Raw genomic sequence first — 16,082 nt, 5'->3', positions numbered from 1 at the left:
AGGCCAAACTCCGTGAACTTTTTTTTTTTGTAGGCATCTGGGTTTTTTTAATTTAAATAAAAAAAAGAGCTGTGTTGCCAAAGCCCGATGCCCTTGAGTGCCTTTGCTGAAGCGCAGGGGGCTGTCATCAGCAGGACTGGGCTGAAGACAGATAAAAAAATATCGACCAGTCGGACACACTGCTTCTGCTTTATTGATCAGGCGGGAATTTAACTTGCTGTGCATATCCACCGTGTCAGCAAGGGCCACGGGTGAAATTAAAAGTACTTGGCTTGGAGATGTCGCCTTGATACTGGGGGGGGGGGGGAGAGGGAGGGGGAAGAAGAGGGAGAGGAAGGGAAGAAATCATGAAAAAGAAGAAGGTGGAAAAGAAGAGGGAAGAAGAACGACAGAAGGAAGTTCAGGAGCAGGAGAGAGCTGCCATGTGGTTTCGATGCCTGCTTTTTCCTGGTTGCAACCTCACTTGTTGGCTAGGACTCCTTGCCCTCTCTGGAGCACTCCCAGATATCTACTGCCTTTAAGGAAGGGAATTAGCATGTACTTCAATGGAGCTTCGAGGAAAAAACCCTCTCGCTCAAAGGCGTCTCTAATCTCACTCACTCAGAGGCTCACGGACTTACACTGTTCATGGCACAAGAAGCCTGGGGAAGTGCCTGGCCGTCGTGTTAAAGTCCCCAGGCATAAATCGAGGAGACCTGAGGCGAGAGCTGTGACCCTGATGTGACACATGACAACAGAGCTAATTTGGGTTTTACACACTCTATTTATCCTGCCGAGCCTGGCAGCACGGCCACCCCACCCTCTCCAGACCAGCCACCCGCTCCAGCCCCGAGAAGGTCTCTTCCAAGGGCCTTTTGGAGTAACTCGATACTTAGCAGATCCCTTTGAGATGAAGCAATTTCGAAACTGTATTGCCAGACATCTGCTTATTCCTTATGCCATTGGGCCTAGAGCTCCCTCTGCTCCCCGAGGAGAGCCACCAGTGTGCCCATCTGCATAAAGAAACCGGGAGATAAAGTCCTCTCCCGGCAGGATGAGGATGCTCAGCGCAGTGCCAGCAACCGAGGGAGCACTTTCTGCTTCCACCCTGGCTGCCAATGGAGGGATGATTAAGAAGAGCGAGAGGAAGAGAGCACACGTGCAAACGAGGGAGAGAAAGCTTCAGCAGGATGACGAAAGAAGATTTAAGCCTGGGAAGAGATGCACTGAGAGCTGCTAGAGGAGCTGGAGCCACCGCGGGCCCTTGGCGGGCTCTTTTCCTCTGACAAGAATCAAGGCTGGCTCTGACAGCCAAACTCAACCCCTGCCTGGGCATTTCACCTGCTTTGAAATAGGTGTTCCCACTGCGTCCTGCTCTGCCCTCCTTTCCCTGACAGCATTTGGCTTCCTCTTCCTGATGGCATTTCTGAGGCCACTGGAAAACAGCCTGGAGCACTTGCCATTTGCATCAAGGCAGGAGACTCTGGTGCCCTCTGTGTTCAAGGAAATGCTTCATAATCAAAGAATCGAAGATAAATTATTCCCTGATGCACCTCTGGTGTAACTCCTGAGACGCTGGGCACACAGTGGCATCTCCCTGCTCTTGGCATGGTGGCAAGGAGCAATGAGACCGCTCACTCAGGCTGGGAACAGCTAACGGGGACGAGGAGGTGGGCATGGGCTTCAAAACATGGGTATGCTCAGAGAAGGTCAGGATTCAGGATGGAGGAAAGACAGGAAGGAAAGTGGAGAAGGGGAGGGTTTGCACAGCCACGGGGCACGGTGAGGGCAGTATCGTCTCCCCTTCACTCATCTGGCCACGTCCATCGGACATGTGTCCACATGGACATGCTGAGCTCCAGGATGCTGTCGTACAGACACAGCTAACAGTACAACACAGCACGAGGATATCGCTGGCTACATCTGCTACGCTTACAAACCCCCAAAGCAAGGGGAAAGAGCGTAGGTAGCCCCATCGGAGCTGAGACGGTCCTTCAGCTGCAAAAGCAGCAACAGAGTTGACATGGTCCAACTCACCGCTCCACCCACTGGACCATTCCCCGCTATAATGACACACACGATCCTTTTGGGGAAGTGAAATCACAGGTCTGAAGCATAGGTTTGCTGCTGGTAATGCAAGGAAGAATCCTCTAGCATACAGGGAAATAAAAATATCCCCTGCCAAATACATTTTTAAAAAGAGCACTGCATTTTCAGGAACAGAGGATCATGTTGTTAGACAAACTGCATCCAAAAGCACATTTTCCTTCAAGTGCTTGACTCAGCAACTGTAATATTTGTAATGTGATTTCCTAAGATTTTTTAAATGGCCAATAAATTCCTTTTCCCCCCAAACTCCACCTGGGGGCTCAGAAAGCACCATGGACAGACTGACAACCGTCAGCACAGGCGGGCTCCGCAGACAGCTTGGCATCTCCTGAGCTAGCTCTCAGAGACCCTATGGTCCTTTGGAGGGGCAGACACATTGCCAAGTCATTTCGCTGCTCTCCTGACAGCCGAGGACTCTTGTGCCTCTGAAATGCCAGGATTCGGGAGGCAGATCCTGCTGTTCCCTCTTAGTAGAGCCCTGCCCCTTCCAGGATCTCCTCCTCACCTTCTCCCTCAACCTGCCGTTTCGCTTGTCCTTCCCTGCTAGCACATCCCCCTGGCTCCTGTCCCTGTCTTGCTTTTGCTCTTGCCCTCATTCCTTCCTCTGTTCACCTTCTTCAGCTCCTACTGCCTTCTTTCCTGTCCTTGGAAAAGAATTTGGCCAGGTATCAGACACATTTCCAAAAAGTGTGTGCTCCTCAACAGACTGGCTGTAAGGTGGATGTGACATCGCACAACACAAAGCGCATTTTTCCTGAGCACAGTTTTCAGAAATGGTCAATCCATCATAGATGAAACTGCAGTCGGAGGCAGACACCCAAGCGGGGAAGTGCAGCAGGGTTAAGGACGGCAGCATTATAAGCAGCTGAGAACAGGAGCTTTCAAAGGAAAGCCCTGGCCAAACTTAACCTTCGAGCACCACCGGCTCTGCTCATAATATTTACCTGCAGTGACATACGCAGTGATACATTCGCACGCGCACATGTGCCGGTGTGTGTCTGCCCTGAGGGACACCTACGGGCGCTGCTCTCGCCAGCTCTAATGATCTACCTGCCTGCTGCTCCCCGCTGGCCCCGGCTCGGCAGACGCGTCGGTAGTTGAAGCGCAGTGAGCTGGGGCCAGGGGCCATTGACATCTCCAGAAAGAGCCTCACATTTCAGTGTGCTTTATTGCAAGCCTTTAATACGGATGAGGTATAAAGCGGGTAAATATAAATTGCGTGAGGTTAGGAGACCTGCATCTAGTGCATAGATAAGCTTAATGTACATGAGCCGGAGAATATTCATGTATTCTGCAGGGACCGGGCTGGTTGAGGGCACAGGGCATAGGTGTACAGAGAGGGTCGCTATTATTATTTCTTATTTTGGCACTTGGCGGCTCAGCTGGGGATCAGCACCTTTGCCCTCGGAGCTGTACACATACAGCGAGGAGAGCACCCCTGCTGCAAAGTGCAGCGGGGCCATCGCTCACCGGGCTCCCGCGCTCTGCTGCTTTGTGCTTGGGCTCTGCCGAGGTGAGCTGCAAGGTAATTTCTCTCTGCGGGAGGAATACCAACAGTCCTGCCCTGTAAGAGTTAAACCCCATAAAGCCAAGGCTTGTAGTTTTGTTTTCTTTCAATTTATACCCTTCACTTAAAGAGGGGTGAAAAAAAAAAGGAAGGAGGGGGAGAAAAAAGAAAGCCAGGTGACATATTCTAAGAGGGAGCACCGAAAACGTGTTAAGCACTTCAAAATCTCATATATTCAATCGGCCTCTGGCAAGACATCTGCCTAATGTTAGCGCTTAAATATCCTTTTCCATTTTACATGCATTCAAGTCTCATTTGAGCGAAATGAAACGGTATTATTAAAGGGAGATTTTGCACAAATGGCCTGAATTTGACATGTCAAGTTCAATGAGGCTGTTACATATGTAACACCGAGAAGGGCTCGGAGGCTGCCGGCTCTTGAAACAGCGCCAGTGGCTCAGAAATGAAATTTGCATTCAGACAGCCTTGCCTGGCCACGCGGAGCCGCGCGTGGGGCCGCGGCCGGCCCACCGGGGCGGAGGAGCCGCGGGGCGAGAGCGACCTGGTCCCTCCCGGCACGAAGGGCAGGCACAGGGATGTGCTGGGAGGGTGGCGGAGCAAGGGAAGGACCCGGTCCGCTGCTCCCCTTTTCCAAGGGAAAGCCTTGGTGGCTCTCGCAGCCCCTTCACGGCTCAGCCCCGGGAAGCGCCGGCGGCCACTGGGAGCAGCCCCCTTCCCTCCCACCTTCCTCCGAGCGATGCCCAGCTCCTCGCTCAGGCGATGCCGTAAATCCCCCACCGCGGGGCAGCGGCTAAAGCCTCCCCTCTCCTCTCTGCCCGGCCCCACGGCAGCATCTCGGCTTGCTTCCCCTCACTATGCAGCTCTCCGGCTGAGCTGCCGCGGCCGGGGTCGCGGACGGCCGCGATGCTGTGGACGGCCCCGCCGCGGCGCCCGCCAAGCCTCCGGGGCTGCAGGCTGAACGGGCACGAAGGGACCTGCCTTCCCCACCCCGAGCGCTGGAAATTTATGATTTCGTTGCAAATCATTAAGGTTTATTAAAACTTAACAGCACAAGCCATGATTGGCTGCATCCTCTTTAAATTAGAAAAAAAAATAAAAATAAAAGAAGGGCCTTTGGAAAGCAGCCCCCCGGTTCGTTTCTCCCCATCAGGCTGATAAGTAACAGCTGCTCAGCCATTTCGGTAACGAGTCGGTATTGGCAGGGAGCGGCCAGGGCTGCCGGTGCCCGTCACGTTTATAGGCCTACATTTTATTTTTATGTTTATTGGGTTATTTGAGATCATTATTAGTTTCTCTCTCCCCTTGTTGATGTGTTCTTGCTCCCAGCTCTTCCAGGCGGCAACAGTGGGGGAACGGGAGAAGAGGCCACCCCGCGCACAGGGCGTCCCACGGGCCGGACCTGCTCGCGTCCCACCACCCCGTGCCGCTGCTGGTGCTGCCGGGGCACCGCCGGGAGACGCTCGCCGCCGGCCCCCCGGATCGCTCCCGCGCGGGGCGACCAGAGCCCGGCCCAGCACGGAGCTGCCGCGTTAGAGAGCAGCCTCTGCTGCCTGAATCCATAGGCTAGATTGAACGTTATCTATCACGGCACGGAGCGAGTCGTTATTTAATAATTAATAAAGACCTCTGCTTCTTCTTCGCCGCGCGCGTGGCCGAGCGGAGCGGGCCGGGGAAGCGAGGGCAAGCTGGAGAGAGCTGTCTCCTCTCTAACTGCTGCTGTTATTTAAAGGAATAATGCCATTCTTTTTCATTTGTCAGCTGGCCCACAATGGCCCTTGTCACGCTTTATGATTTAGGGTTTCCTCTCCTTTCCCATTAAACGCCACCTTCCCATCACTGCCTCGCGCCAGCCATCCTCCGCTCCTGGCTCGCAGTTTCAGTTTCGCTCTGATATTGGCCCAACTTCTTTGATGGGCTCCTCTGAGCACTAATTGCTTCTGTTCATTTAAACCTGTTCACTAATTTGCAGTGGCCCTTTATTAAGTTGGATGCAGCCCAAATTACACCATAAATTACACTCGCAAGGGGAGCGGGTGTCGCGTGGGATAAATGGGCTGGCTGTTCCCTCTTTCCCCCCTCTCTCTTCCTCCGCTTCCCTGTTCGAGGAGCGGGGGATGCAGGCTCCAGCCTCGTGCCGCTCGGGCGCCGCAGCTGAGAGAGCTCAGACCCATTTTGGGGGGGGGGTTGTCTCTGTTTCTCTTCTTGAAGTTCCCTCCTTCTCCCTCCATCTGTAATGCTTATTGCTCGTTTTATAGGAAAAAAGATCCTATGCTGAGCACAGGCTGGGACGGATCCTGCTTCCTCTGTCCAAAGCTATGTGAACCCCTTTGCCCACACACACACACACACACGCACACGCACACACACACGCACACACACACACAGATACACGCGTTCTCCCTCCCTTTCCTACCACCTGGTGACGTAACTTAGCTTCTAGTCGGCAGTTTGATTTCTTTTCTCACCTTTTAATGACCGGGGAATTCATTAATAATTGAAATAAACACGCTCTTTTCCAAGGCTGCTGAGTTTTATTAAGGCAGGGGCAGGGATCTGCCAACCCTTGGCCGCAGCCATTTCCTAAATAACTGCTAGCAGTTAAAATGCAATTATTATTATTTTTTTTAAATAGAGAATTTTGCTGTGCTGGGGAAAGCAGAAGGCAGTGGGAACTAAAGACAGCGAAGGGGCAGCACACCGCTTTGCTAAGGGCCAGCTCCACCATGGGATGTGCTCAGGTGGGACCTGCTTTAACCTCTTCTCTGCTGGAGCGACATACTGAGTGTGCCCATGTCCGAGCAGTGCCAGAGCTGCTCACCGCAACACACCTTCCCGGGTGTCCCATTTCTGTCCCATCTCTACCATTCTGTTGCAGGGAACGCCAGGGAAATGCTTCTGCCCTGCCGGTGAGTACTAAATGTCCCAAATTTGGTAACTGAGGGGAGCAGAACAAAGTGTTGAGGGTAGGAGGAAAGTGGATCTGGGGCTTTCTAACCCCCCTGCAGAGCAGTAGCTGTTAAAGTCCAGCCCTGATCCCAGCAGCACGGAGTCATCCTGCAGACCAGCCCCTTCTTTGCTGGAGGCCGGAGATGAACATTGGCTTCAGCGGGCCTGGATGAGGCCCCGGGCACACGGGCTCTTGCCGCACCACAGCCTCCACTGCCCGGCGAGGCGCCGGGAGGCTTGGGCTGCCCCGAGGAGCCGGCCGGCCGTCGGTGGCTCCTTACCTGATGTTGAGCTGCGTGAGCTTCTCCAGCTCCTGCTCCATGTGCTCCTGCAGCTCGCCGGGGCGAAGGAGGACCTGGCAGATGGGGCAGATGGGAGCCTGGCTGTCAAACAAAGTCGCCTTCTTTTTGCCTGTGGGGAGGAAAAGAGGGGAGAAAGCTTTAGCTTCTGCGTAGCCTCAGCCCAGGTGCCCTGCGACAGCAGTGGCAGCAGCCGAAAGCAGCAGCAGCTACACCGCGCTCTGATTCCCGTCCTCCGGCGGTTTGGTTCGGGCACAACAGTTTGAGGAAAGGGCCTGCGGATGGATCCCGTGCCCCATTCCCAGCCTGAGGGACCGCAGCCCCCGCCCGGCCCTGCCACGTGGGTCCCCAGAGGCTGCTGCTCACTTGACCTCGTTTCTCCTGCCCAGCTGCCAGGCTTTGCACCGCCGGCTCGCCCCCGACGGAGCGCAGGCTGAAGGGCTGCCTCTGCATGGGCGTCAGACCGGATACGTTTCAAACCGGTGATCTGAACCCAGCTGTTTTATCAGTGCGTCCCATAGCACATTTTCCAACCGTTTTTGTTCCGGAGCAGCAGGTGCAGAGAGGGTCTGAGCACCTGGTAGATGAAAGGCTCCACTGGCGAGAGCAGCCCCCGGCTCCCTGGCCGCCTGGGACTAACGCAGCGGGGTCTGAAAGTGGGGAATTTTCTCCTGGAATATCTCCATTTCTCTCCCCTTCTCACACTTTTGGGGACTGCACCCACCCTTGGGCCCCTGGCACGGATGGGCGAGCGCTGGGGGCCCGTGGGGAGCCCACTCCGGAGCTGGGCTGAGCCCTTGGGGCCTCCGTGGCGGCAGGGGTGCGCGGGGCTGTCGGCTCGGCCGCAGACCCTCCTCAGCCCCCAAACGCTGCCTTTCCACTTCGCCTGCACAGCCAGATTTCCCCGTTTTGGTCCCTGCTCCTCAGCCAATTTCCTCCGGCTTGGAAACTTTATTGCCCCCTCTATAAGGAATATACAGCATCTATTTAACATAAAATAAAACTCTAAGCAAACACTGAAGTTTCAATAAAACAGAAAGGCCCACGGGTCTCCAGGCCCCTCTCTCCCAGCTGTATTAGCAGCTCTGCTCATGAGAGGGCGTGCGGAGCCCGGCTCAGATGGCTCCAGCGGGGAGAAACATGCTTTATAGCCGCCTGTTGTCATCTAATGTGAACCCTCCTGCTGGATTATTTATTTATGTATTAGACATGGATCAAATTGGTTAAATCTGAGTGAGAGGCAGTAATGCACAATAAAGCAGCCAGTGCTGGATACGAGGGGGCTCCATGCAACGTGGCCTTCCAATCAGAAGCCAAAAGGTGCCATTTTATGGCTCCTAACGATGGTAGAGCCCAGTTAAATGAATCCCCATTAAAGGAATAGACCTTCTCAAAGTATAAAACATTGGTGTGAGCAGCTTTACTGGGTCCCTGCTGCTCACTGTATAACCGCCTGGCGCAGGCATTTAACGAGAGGAAGGGTTTGAAATAAGTTTGTGAGTCACCTTGGCTCATCCTTGCCTGCGCGCAGGACAGAGCATACGTGCCTGGCTGCAGCGGGGCTGCCTCCAGGACACTCGCTGGCCTTTTCTTCCGCCTCCCCCTGGGAGATGGGGGAAACTGAGGCACAGAAGTGGCAAATCAGAGCAAGTCAATGCTACAGAGACAGCTTCCCCTGCCTCCCCCTCTTGGCCATCCACCAGGAGCGCTCCCACTTGCAGACCCCGGAGAAGACCCCAGCCACCCGGACCGTCTCTCCTCTGGACTTGAGCTCCTCCCCACAGTTGCCACGCAGAGCCACGGACAGATCCTGGCATCCTGCATCCCCATCCAGACCACCCCGTCCTCTCCCGGCAGATGGGAGCACAAAGCGTGCAGCCCGCATAACTGGGAGTATCTCCCTCTCTCATGCGCGGGCTCTCTCCTCGTTCCCCCATGTTTAAATAATGCCCAGAAACCAAACCAAACCCAAACAACCAGCTCCCGCTGACCCTTGCGGGAAAGGTTGGCATTTCAGTAATTCCACCTTCCTGTTGGACCTTTTCCACTTTTGTGTAGCAGGGACCCAAAATAGCCCAGGAGTGTCCCCTACCACCTGCTATTTATAACCCCAGCTCTGCGGCAAAACAATGGAGCTGTCTGAGTCTCCCTCCCAAAATAAACAGGCAGCCTTTGAGTGGACGGGAAATCCTGCTGGATCCCCGCTGCGGGGCGCGCAGATGGACGGGTAAACACGCTGCCCTCCGCCCTACCGCGCTGCGTCCCCACTCCCAGCCCAGGTCTCTGCCGTGGGGCCGCCAGCCCCCGCTCGCCACCGGCAGCCACCCGGGCCACGGGTGCCCTCTGCATCTCCAGCGATTGATCCAGAGGCTGAACATCCCCAGGGCTTTGGTCTCCAGGGAACGGGGGCGTTCGCTGGAGGAGGTGCGGAGCAGCCCTGGACTCCCGGACCACAGCGCCTCCGCTGGGATGGGCGGCCTCGGAGCAGGCAGCCCGCACTAGCCAGAGCCGAGCCCTCCTGGGACGTCCCAGCACGCGGAGCTGGTGTCATGCCTGGGGACCAGCTCAGCTGCACTGGGCTGGTGGTCTTTTTAACCTCCTGTGTGCCCAGGCCCTCACTCCCTGCTTGTTCTTCGGGACTCTTCGATGGGATGCATGCTCCTAAGCAGAGGCGACTTTGTATCTGAATGTCCCGGGGAATCGGGAGGGATCTCAGGCCGTGGGAAAGGCCCTTGCTGCCTTCCCTGGCCATTCCCAACCCCAGCCCAGGCCAGCAGGAGAAATGAGCAGCAAGGGCCTTAACCACCAGCTACGCTAACGATATTGTAATGAATTCATGTCAAGGAAGGATGTGACAGCTGTCACGCTGCATCCGCTCAGAAGGGGCTGTGACAGCGGGGACAGATCCCCCTGCTCCAGTGAGCACGGGCGCCTGGTGCTGTGCAAAAGCAAGGGCTTCAACCGGGGCAGGAGACCAGGGCCCTGGACACGCAGCCAAGTCCCTGACGTACAGATTGCCACAGTAGCACTTCAAAGCAGGAGACAGAAGGAGCCCCGGCTCCTGGCCCAAGGGGCTGACAACCTCGCTTTCGCAGGGGCTGGGATAAGTGGCAGTGACAGGCAGCAGGGAGGGGACCGTTTCTGATTGCAGCAGGACACCTACGCAAGCCTCCCCAGGTCCGCAAAATTCGCCGCCCGCCCGCAGTGCCGTGGAGGCTGCCGGCTGGATGCGTCTCCCCAGATCAGCTGCGACCGTGTCCACAGCATGTCCCGGGGGCCCAACACACATCCACGCGCCGGTGTGACACCCCGTGCGGCGGTACCCAGCTGCGTGGCATGTGATGCTGGGTTGCAGCGGGGGAGAAGCCGGGAATCCCGTGCACTAAGGTTTCACTTGTGAAAGCCGTGGTAGAGACATGTACATCCCGCCTCTCCTCTCTGGAGTGGGAGCATCCTGGTACTCGTGAAAAGCAAAGGATGCTGCAGTGTGCAGGGCGGTGTGTGCTGCAGCACGCTGCCGGTGGGTGCTTACCCCGCTCGACGGAGCAGAGGGCATTCGCTCGGGGTAAAACGACGGGGCCAAATCCCCGCGCAGGCTGGACCCGTGCCTGCCACGGCAGCAAGTGCTCCCCGTTCCTCCTCCATGCCCTGCGCCAAACCTGCTCCTGGGAGCCCCTGAATGGCTCTTTTCAGGCTTTTGTTTTTTGGCAGCTGTGTTTTTGTTTTCCTTGCCCCTCTCTCTCCCCTTCGCTCTCCAGTTACTCCGCAGGCTCAGCTCCAGTGTTTACCCTCCGCGGCTTGGCCATGCTCCCCCCGCTGCCGACCCCCTGCTCGCCAGTGCCAGAGAGATGAAAAGGCAGAGCCTCGGTGCTCCCGCTGTTTGCCTGGTCTCCCGGGCTCCGAGGAAATGTTTAACTTGAAGTGTTGAAACTGAATATTTCCTGCTCTGAAAGCCGAGCGCCTGAGACACAAACGCACCCCTGCGCGGTGGAATTTTTCTGCTGGCTCCTTTGGAGGGAGCCTGCAAACGGATCCCAGCCCTGGTGGGGATTCAGTTGAACCCTTCTGTCCCCGCTGGAGATCACGGGCCAGATCCTGGTCTCGTTTACACTGGTATGAAACCAACGTAATTCTACTGACTCCTCTCAGTCAGCTTGATTCACTTCAAAGTGAACGGAAACAGGACCTGGACTCCAGGCTTGGAGCTGGGCTGAGATATCGGGGAACACTCACAACATCAGCATCCACCCTCCTCCACACCCCCGTAATACATCCCAAGCAAAGTGGTTGATGTCCCAAGCCAAAAGAAGGGCCCAGCAGCAGCTTCGTTATCCCCAGGGGACTGCCTTGGAGGTGCTCGGCCACCCGGCGACAGGCAATGGTGCGAGATCCTACCACAAGCGCAGCGGCAAGTTCAGAGCCTGGCAAGGACTCGTTAGGAACCGTTGCACAAAGACAGCAACCTCTTTCCTGGGGCGACTCGTTAGCTCCTTTAACGATTTCCCTCCAACTGGTTTCATCCCCTTGAGTTTCTGAGCTAGCTGATATGGATGTGCATTACGAGCCCAGATACCAAGGAAGGCTACACTGAAGCAAACCCCTTGAATGCCTGCTGCCAACAAAATGGGAAATTCTGTTTTGGAGAGCATTTAACTGGAAAAACACAGACCCAGCCAGCCAACTGCCACAACAGCACACAAGCATAGAGTATACAACACTCCCAAGCCACTCTGAATATGCAAAGTTTATAAGATGTGAGGGTTGGTTCAACTCAGGAGCTCAGCAAGTTGCCAAATTAATGGAATAAATTGTTTATAATTCTATTATTTGCTCTGTTGTGCTGTCAGCTTATTGGGCAGCCAGTGCATCCCTCCAGGTGCCTCCCCAGGCACACGAGGGCTGCCCAGGTGGCATCCGCAGGTGGGCGTCAGGTAGGAAACACTCATGGAGGGATATTCCCTGCTGAACATTTATTGGGGACCTTCTTGCTTTGTCCTAAAGGCCCTTCCTGGGGCAGATAATTGGAGGGCATCTTCTCACCACCCTGTCCTTCCTCATGGCCATCTGAAACTCTCCCTTTCTTCACCTTGCCCCTGGGAGGACAAGCACTTCTCTCTCAACTCTTAATTTTCCAGCATCTCAAGCAGTTTTCCACTTGTCTGAGTACAGAACTCCCCTTCCCCTGAGATGCCTCCCTCCATTTCATCCTCCTATTTTCTCTCTCTCTCTTTTAAACACTCCATCATTTAAAACCAATCAAAGCCAGCTGATCTGAAACTCTTTTGAATAGAAATGACCCCATGCTGGGGTCCTGCGGCCCCGAGCTGTGCTTCTCGGGCTGCTCCGAAACCAGGTGGGTGGTAATGGAAGTGCTGACACAGGCTCCTTGACAGCATCACCACTGCCAGCGCCTGTAATAATCCCTCCTGGCTCCCCCTCAACTCGGTTTCCGCGGCGATTATTTTCCATTTAATGATGGGCCTGCTGTTATTTGTGTACTGATAGCAGATATCTCGTGTGACAAGCCTCCTTTCCTTCCAGCTCAAGAAACAATAATTCAAAGAAAGCCCCATATTAGCTTGGAAATAGCCAAATGCTAGCTCTTCTCCCCGTGAGCCCCCGCCGCATCCAAAGAGGACTGTGCGGCAGCTCGCAACCCCCTGACAGTAAGTGGCAGCGAAGGGGCTGCACCGGTGCTGGGGGAGGATGAGAGTAGCGGGGCGATTGAAGGGGAGATGGCTCAAGTGTCAGCGCAGAGTACCCAGGAATAACAGCAGAGCGACTTCAAGAAGCAAAAACTGTTCAGTAATAAAGTTAGAGAGCACGAATAACGTTGCTCTTTGCTGTTCTGTCTCCCTGTGCGTGGATCTGGACCACGCAAGGTTATTTATTGGTGTGCTTCCGGTGCCGTGCTCTGATTGTGCCTGCTGGGGAGTCTTCTTGGCTCCAGCTGGTTTTGCTGAGGGCCAGGGTCCTGGTCCGTCATTAGGGTGGTGCTTCTGTCTGACGCCTGGGACTTTGCTCTCACAAACCACCTTTCTCGCAGGTGCAACAGAAAAGGTACCTGCCCGCTGGCTGTCTGCACAGCGGGTGGGTTGGAGTCAGGATCCTGCCCACTCCTTGCAGCACGGGCTGCCACCCCTGGGGCTCCTGCCTGGGCACGCGGCACGCAGACCAGGGCTCGGTGCCGGTTTGCACGCTGTGCGGGCACGCTGCGCCGGCACACTGCCTGCAAGGGGCCGGGCGCCCGGGGCCGGCCCCTCCTGCACAGCTTTGCACAAGGCTGTGGCCCTGGGGACAGTGCCGGGCAGAGAGGTGACTCCAGATCCACGTGCCGCTGTAACTGGATCCGTAGTACGACCTAATTCTGCAAACACCGTACAGCGCAGTGAGTGCATTCAGATCGCCGGGGAAGGGACCCTGCACAGAGTGGACCTGCCCTTTTCTGGAGCGACTGAGGCTGAGCCGCATGTGTATTTTGGAGGTCTGTGTATGCGACGAAGGGAGCCGGGGTCCTGAGAAGTGGCTTTTCATGTACAAAAAGGCTTTTGAGGAGGCACTTCTCTGCTCTTTTATTACAGAGCAAAGCTGCCGCAGGGCACCGGCAGAAGCTGGACTCAGATTGTGTTTGACACTGCACAAGCAGGAGCACAGCATGGGGCGATTCCCGCCTTGCATCTAAGAGAGAAGAGATCGGAGTGGGTGACGGCCTGTTTTATATAGCAGGGGGAAGAGAGGCACAGAAGGACCGAGCAACTTCCTACAACCACACGAGCAAACTGGGGTGCAGCAAAGAGCTGAACTTGGCCCCCGGTGTCCCGGCGCAGGGCCTTACCCAGAGCGCTGCTTCCGCGGTAAAGTGCTCGGGCTGCTGACCGGCATGGCAAATGTACCTATTTCTCCTGAGGCAAAAGAACTACAGATGGATCTAAGGCGGAAAAGCTTGCTAAAATATTGATTTTCTTCCAAAGGAATGAGCTGCTCTTGCAGCTGCCTCTCCAGGTGAGCTGGAGACCGGAGGGCCCAGCTTTTCAACTGGTGTAAAGTCATGCGGTGCTGCTGCCGCGCATCTGAAACCAGCTGGGGATCCAGTCTGAGGTGATCCCATGGGGCGCCCAGCAAAAAATGCACGTTCAAGTAACAACCTGGGCTCCTCGGAGGCTGTTTCAAGTGTCGGTCTTTGGCAGAGAGGCAATGCCTGTGCGGCTCCGTCCTGTCTCATCTGGCACCACGTTTCTAATGGCAGCTGGCACCCCGGCTCCGGGGAAAACGCAAGAAACCCCTCCGAGCGGCCAAAACCCACCTCCTGCGACTCCCAGCCTCGGCTCTCAATCTGCGGAGCTCACGGCTGCCCATCGCAGAATAGAGGAAGATGGATTGAGCTGGGCAATAATTTAAGAAACTGAGTGAGTCTGTACATCCAATCACTTTACAAATCAGGGGAAAAGGAGAGAGGAGGAAAGGAAGGAGGGGGGGGGAGAAGTGAAAAGGCCGCGCAGGGAAATGCATCACAATTACTGTCTCAGCTCTAATGAGGAGCCTGTCATGAGGCTGTCATCCTGCGGAAAGCCACCTACTCAGAAAGATTCAATAAAAAAGTAGCAGAGAGATAAAAAAGAGATATATTTCAGCCCTTGCTAATATTCTTTTCATTTGTCCCAGCACAAAATAAGATACTGCACTTAACCAGCTCGGTTAAAATGAAAAGGGGGGGGGGCGGGAAGGGAGCAGCATTGATCAATACCACTAAAAGCCGGGAGACACGGTGATGGAGTGCAATTTTTTTGTCTGTGCTGAAGCATAGCAGAGGCCCGGGCGGGGTAATTTATGATTCGCACGCATGCCGGCTAACTAGAGGCTGACAAGACAATGAATTCTCGATGAGAGGAACGCAGGCCGCCGAGAGCTGGAAAGGGAGAGTGTGACGGAGCCCCGAAAGGAAGAGAGGGCGAGGAGAGCGGAGCTGGGACAGGCCGTGGCCCCGTCTCCCCGCAGTGCTGTTTCCAGGCTCAACACGAGACGCGTCTTAGCAGAGCAAGTCTGAAACACCTGCCCTGGCTTTACGAGGAAGGAAGAAAGTGGTGGCAACCCAAGGGGCTGCGCTCGCATCCTTCTTGCCCTCTTCTCTAGCTATTGCCTTGCACGCACGCCCGTGCCGGTGGCACGCGACACTGGGCCACGGAGGTCACCTGGGGCACCTGGTACAGATCTGTGATCTGCCACGGAGTCTGCGCGACGCTGGAGATGGACCAAACCAGAAGGACAACAGGGAACACAAACAGGGACAGATCCCTTCTTCCCACTCCAGATTCCCTGCCTGGTGTTGGTGTAAGTCTGGACAAGCTCAGGGACACAGAATCGGACTTTCCTGCTACCAGCCTCTGCCTTAGCAGGGAAACTGGAGCCTTCTCCAACCTGCTGCCTCATCTCCAAAAGACACAAGTCCCAGGGAGCGGCTGGCTCTCCCTGGCATCAGTGGGGTCTTTGGCTTTGGCAGAGGTGGCAGGGCAGGGGTGCTCTGGGTACGTCCTGCAGTTCCGACCCTCCAGCCTGCGGCACTGCCTGGGCGCAGAGCGGCTCCCCCTCCTGCCGCGTCCTTGGGCTGCCCTCGTCCCGTGGGGCTTGTCCGGTCACGCAGCCAAGCTGCAGCCGGGGTCTGAACACGGGGCTGCAGGGCAAACCACCCGGAGCTGGTGGGACCCAGGGGCCATGCAGGTAACTCATGGTCCTCTGGCTCGCAGCACCGGCTGGATAGCCAGGTCAGGTCTGCTCACAGCACAAAACACAGGGCAGTCCCAGGACCACACTGCACATCTGAAATGGGGGGCCAGCTGCCTGGGTGGTGGGACTGAGGAGAGGAGGCAAAACATTTCCTCCCTGGGAGCATGGTGCCCAGCTGAGTGCCTGTGCCCGTCTGCCAGTCCTTTCTCAGAGGAGCTTGTGAAATGAGACACTGGGTCCCAGCACGCTTTCCAGCAGTTGGGAGACTCCCGAGCTCTCTTGCTTGCTGCGCCATGGTGCACAGCCACAGCTGGGCCGGAGGACGGAGAACAGCTTTGTCTCCCACTGTTGCCTCCTCTCCTCCTCCTCAGCAGTGCCTAGGACTGTGCCGAGCATCCAGGGCCTCTGGCCTTGTTTGCTGCTACAAGGTCACTTTTTGTCCCTTGCTCCACTGGCCCACTGAGCTGGGATAGCTGCTGGCCGGATGGGATGAGGTGGAG

At 55.8% G+C, this 16,082-nt stretch overlaps 1 protein-coding gene across 3 annotated transcripts in view; it reads right to left on the bottom strand.

The window, feature by feature from the left end:
• Nucleotides 1-16,082, bottom strand: part of RNF220 (ring finger protein 220) — a 238,153-nt gene that overhangs the window by 82,632 nt on the left and 139,439 nt on the right. For all 3 annotated transcript variants that reach the window (XM_067301107.1, XM_067301108.1, XM_067301109.1), the window contains one exon: nucleotides 6,844-6,973. In XM_067301107.1, coding sequence (XP_067157208.1) covers nucleotides 6,844-6,973 — 130 coding nt within the window. The remainder of the gene's footprint in view (nucleotides 1-6,843; nucleotides 6,974-16,082) is intronic.

This window comes from Apteryx mantelli, chromosome 8, assembly GCF_036417845.1.
Source record: "Apteryx mantelli isolate bAptMan1 chromosome 8, bAptMan1.hap1, whole genome shotgun sequence".
NCBI lineage: Eukaryota > Metazoa > Chordata > Aves > Apterygiformes > Apterygidae > Apteryx > Apteryx mantelli.
This window is presented reverse-complemented; position numbering and strand designations above follow the sequence as displayed.